This window comes from Geospiza fortis, unplaced genomic scaffold (assembly GCF_000277835.1).
Source record: "Geospiza fortis unplaced genomic scaffold, GeoFor_1.0 scaffold371, whole genome shotgun sequence".
Lineage (NCBI taxonomy): Eukaryota > Metazoa > Chordata > Aves > Passeriformes > Thraupidae > Geospiza > Geospiza fortis.
In genome coordinates, this window is record NW_005054597.1 from 407281 (window position 1) to 408789 (window position 1509).

A 1509-nucleotide genomic window follows, 5' to 3' on the forward strand; every position below is an offset into this window, starting at 1 on the left:
CGGTTCGGCATCCCCGCTCGTGGGGCGCCCTAAGGATGATGGGCCTGATGAGCTTGTGCTTGGAATTCTTCCCTGGACGCATCCGTGGCTTCCACCTGGGATGCGATGCTAGATTTTCCCTCGAGGAATTTTAAATTCTGGCTTTTTTGGCCATGTGCCTGCTCCAAATAACCGAGCGGATGCATCAAATGGTCTGACCCCATTCAAGTGATACTGCTCTGAATTATATATAATCACGCTGCAAAGCATCCTCTGGTGAGGCCGGGAGAACGCTGCCAGGATGACAGGAATTCCTCTGGGAATTCCTCTGTGCCTGCTATGGCAGCAAGGATTGCAGGTCAGCTCCAAGCCCTGTGCCGAGACCCTTGTGTGCCAAATGTCACCATCTGTGCCACCTGCTGCTGCCACGGGCAGAGCTCCGATTGCCCAAGGGTTGGCTCCCGTCCTCCCTCGCCCAGGAAGTTTGGGATTAGAGGCTGTGCTGTTCATCCCCAGTGTTGCTGCCTGGCCCAGCCTGGCACAGAGTCCACAGGCAGCCCCAAAAAGCAGCGAAATTCACAGTTTGAGGTCTGTAGAGAGTTCTGTGTTTTGGAGAGGAACGCCTTAGAGACAGCAGACCCTGGTGCACCCCCAGTGTTACACAATGCCCTTCCCAAGGCCTCAGTTTCACTTTTACCCTCCAGGCCAGGCAGGGAGAGGCCACTTAAGCGTGTGCCCGAACTGGAGAGAAGGACAGCGCAGTGGAATGTTTGCATCTTACCTTCTGGTAAGATGGAAGTCGAGCATTGTCCTGGATGTTGTTTGTTCTGTTGGTGCTAAAGCCCTGCCTGCTCCCTGGCATTCCAGTGCTAATCCAGCCTCAGAAATGACGGGAATTGGTGTCCTTGGAGCAGGAAAAGCCTCCTGGAGTGCTGCACCCCCTGTGCCATCCCCCTGGTGTCACCAGGGCATGCTCATATTTCCAACCAGGTGTATTTATAACCTCATTAAAAGAGGGGAGAAAACATCTTCTCCATAAAATCCCATCAGGGGTGACTCGAGGCATCTCACCCCGACAGTGAGTTTGGGTCTGGAGGTGGTGCTGGTGCCGTGGTGGCTCTGAGCTGCCCAAGGAGATGCTCCAGCCTCTGTGAGCTTGCCATTCCCAGCCTGTGAGGGTTGACTGCAGGCCGTGTTTCCCAGGGAAGGAGCAGGCTGCCGTGGTGGTGCCCACCTCGGGGGGCAGGTATGACGTGCACCTGCAGGCGCGGCAGCGCGTGGCCGTGTACTGGGAGGAGGAGGCGGCCGAGGTGCGGCGCTGCACCTGGTTCTACAAGGGGGACAAGGACAACAAGTTCATTCCCTACTCAGAGGCCTTCAGTGAGGAGCTGGAGGTAAGCACACTTTTCCCTGCTCGTTTCCATCTCAGCTTCTCCTCGTCACACACTGCCTCTGGTGTCCCAAACCCCGTACGAGGCCGCTGGCAGGCCTGAGGACATGAACTTCAAAGAGGCTTTGGCAGGCATTCCT

The 1509-nt window shown here is 56.4% G+C and overlaps 1 protein-coding gene across 1 annotated transcript in view; it reads left to right on the forward strand.

Annotated features, from left to right (window-relative positions):
• The first annotated feature begins 318 nt into the window (after window positions 1–318).
• The window catches only part of DDHD2 (DDHD domain containing 2), a 10712-nt gene continuing 9521 nt past the window's right edge, over window positions 319–1509 (forward strand). Inside the window, exons 1-2 of the mRNA XM_031064496.1 lie at window positions 319–337; window positions 1183–1373. Of these exons, the coding sequence (XP_030920356.1) occupies window positions 319–337; window positions 1183–1373 (210 nt within the window). The remainder of the gene's footprint in view (window positions 338–1182; window positions 1374–1509) is intronic.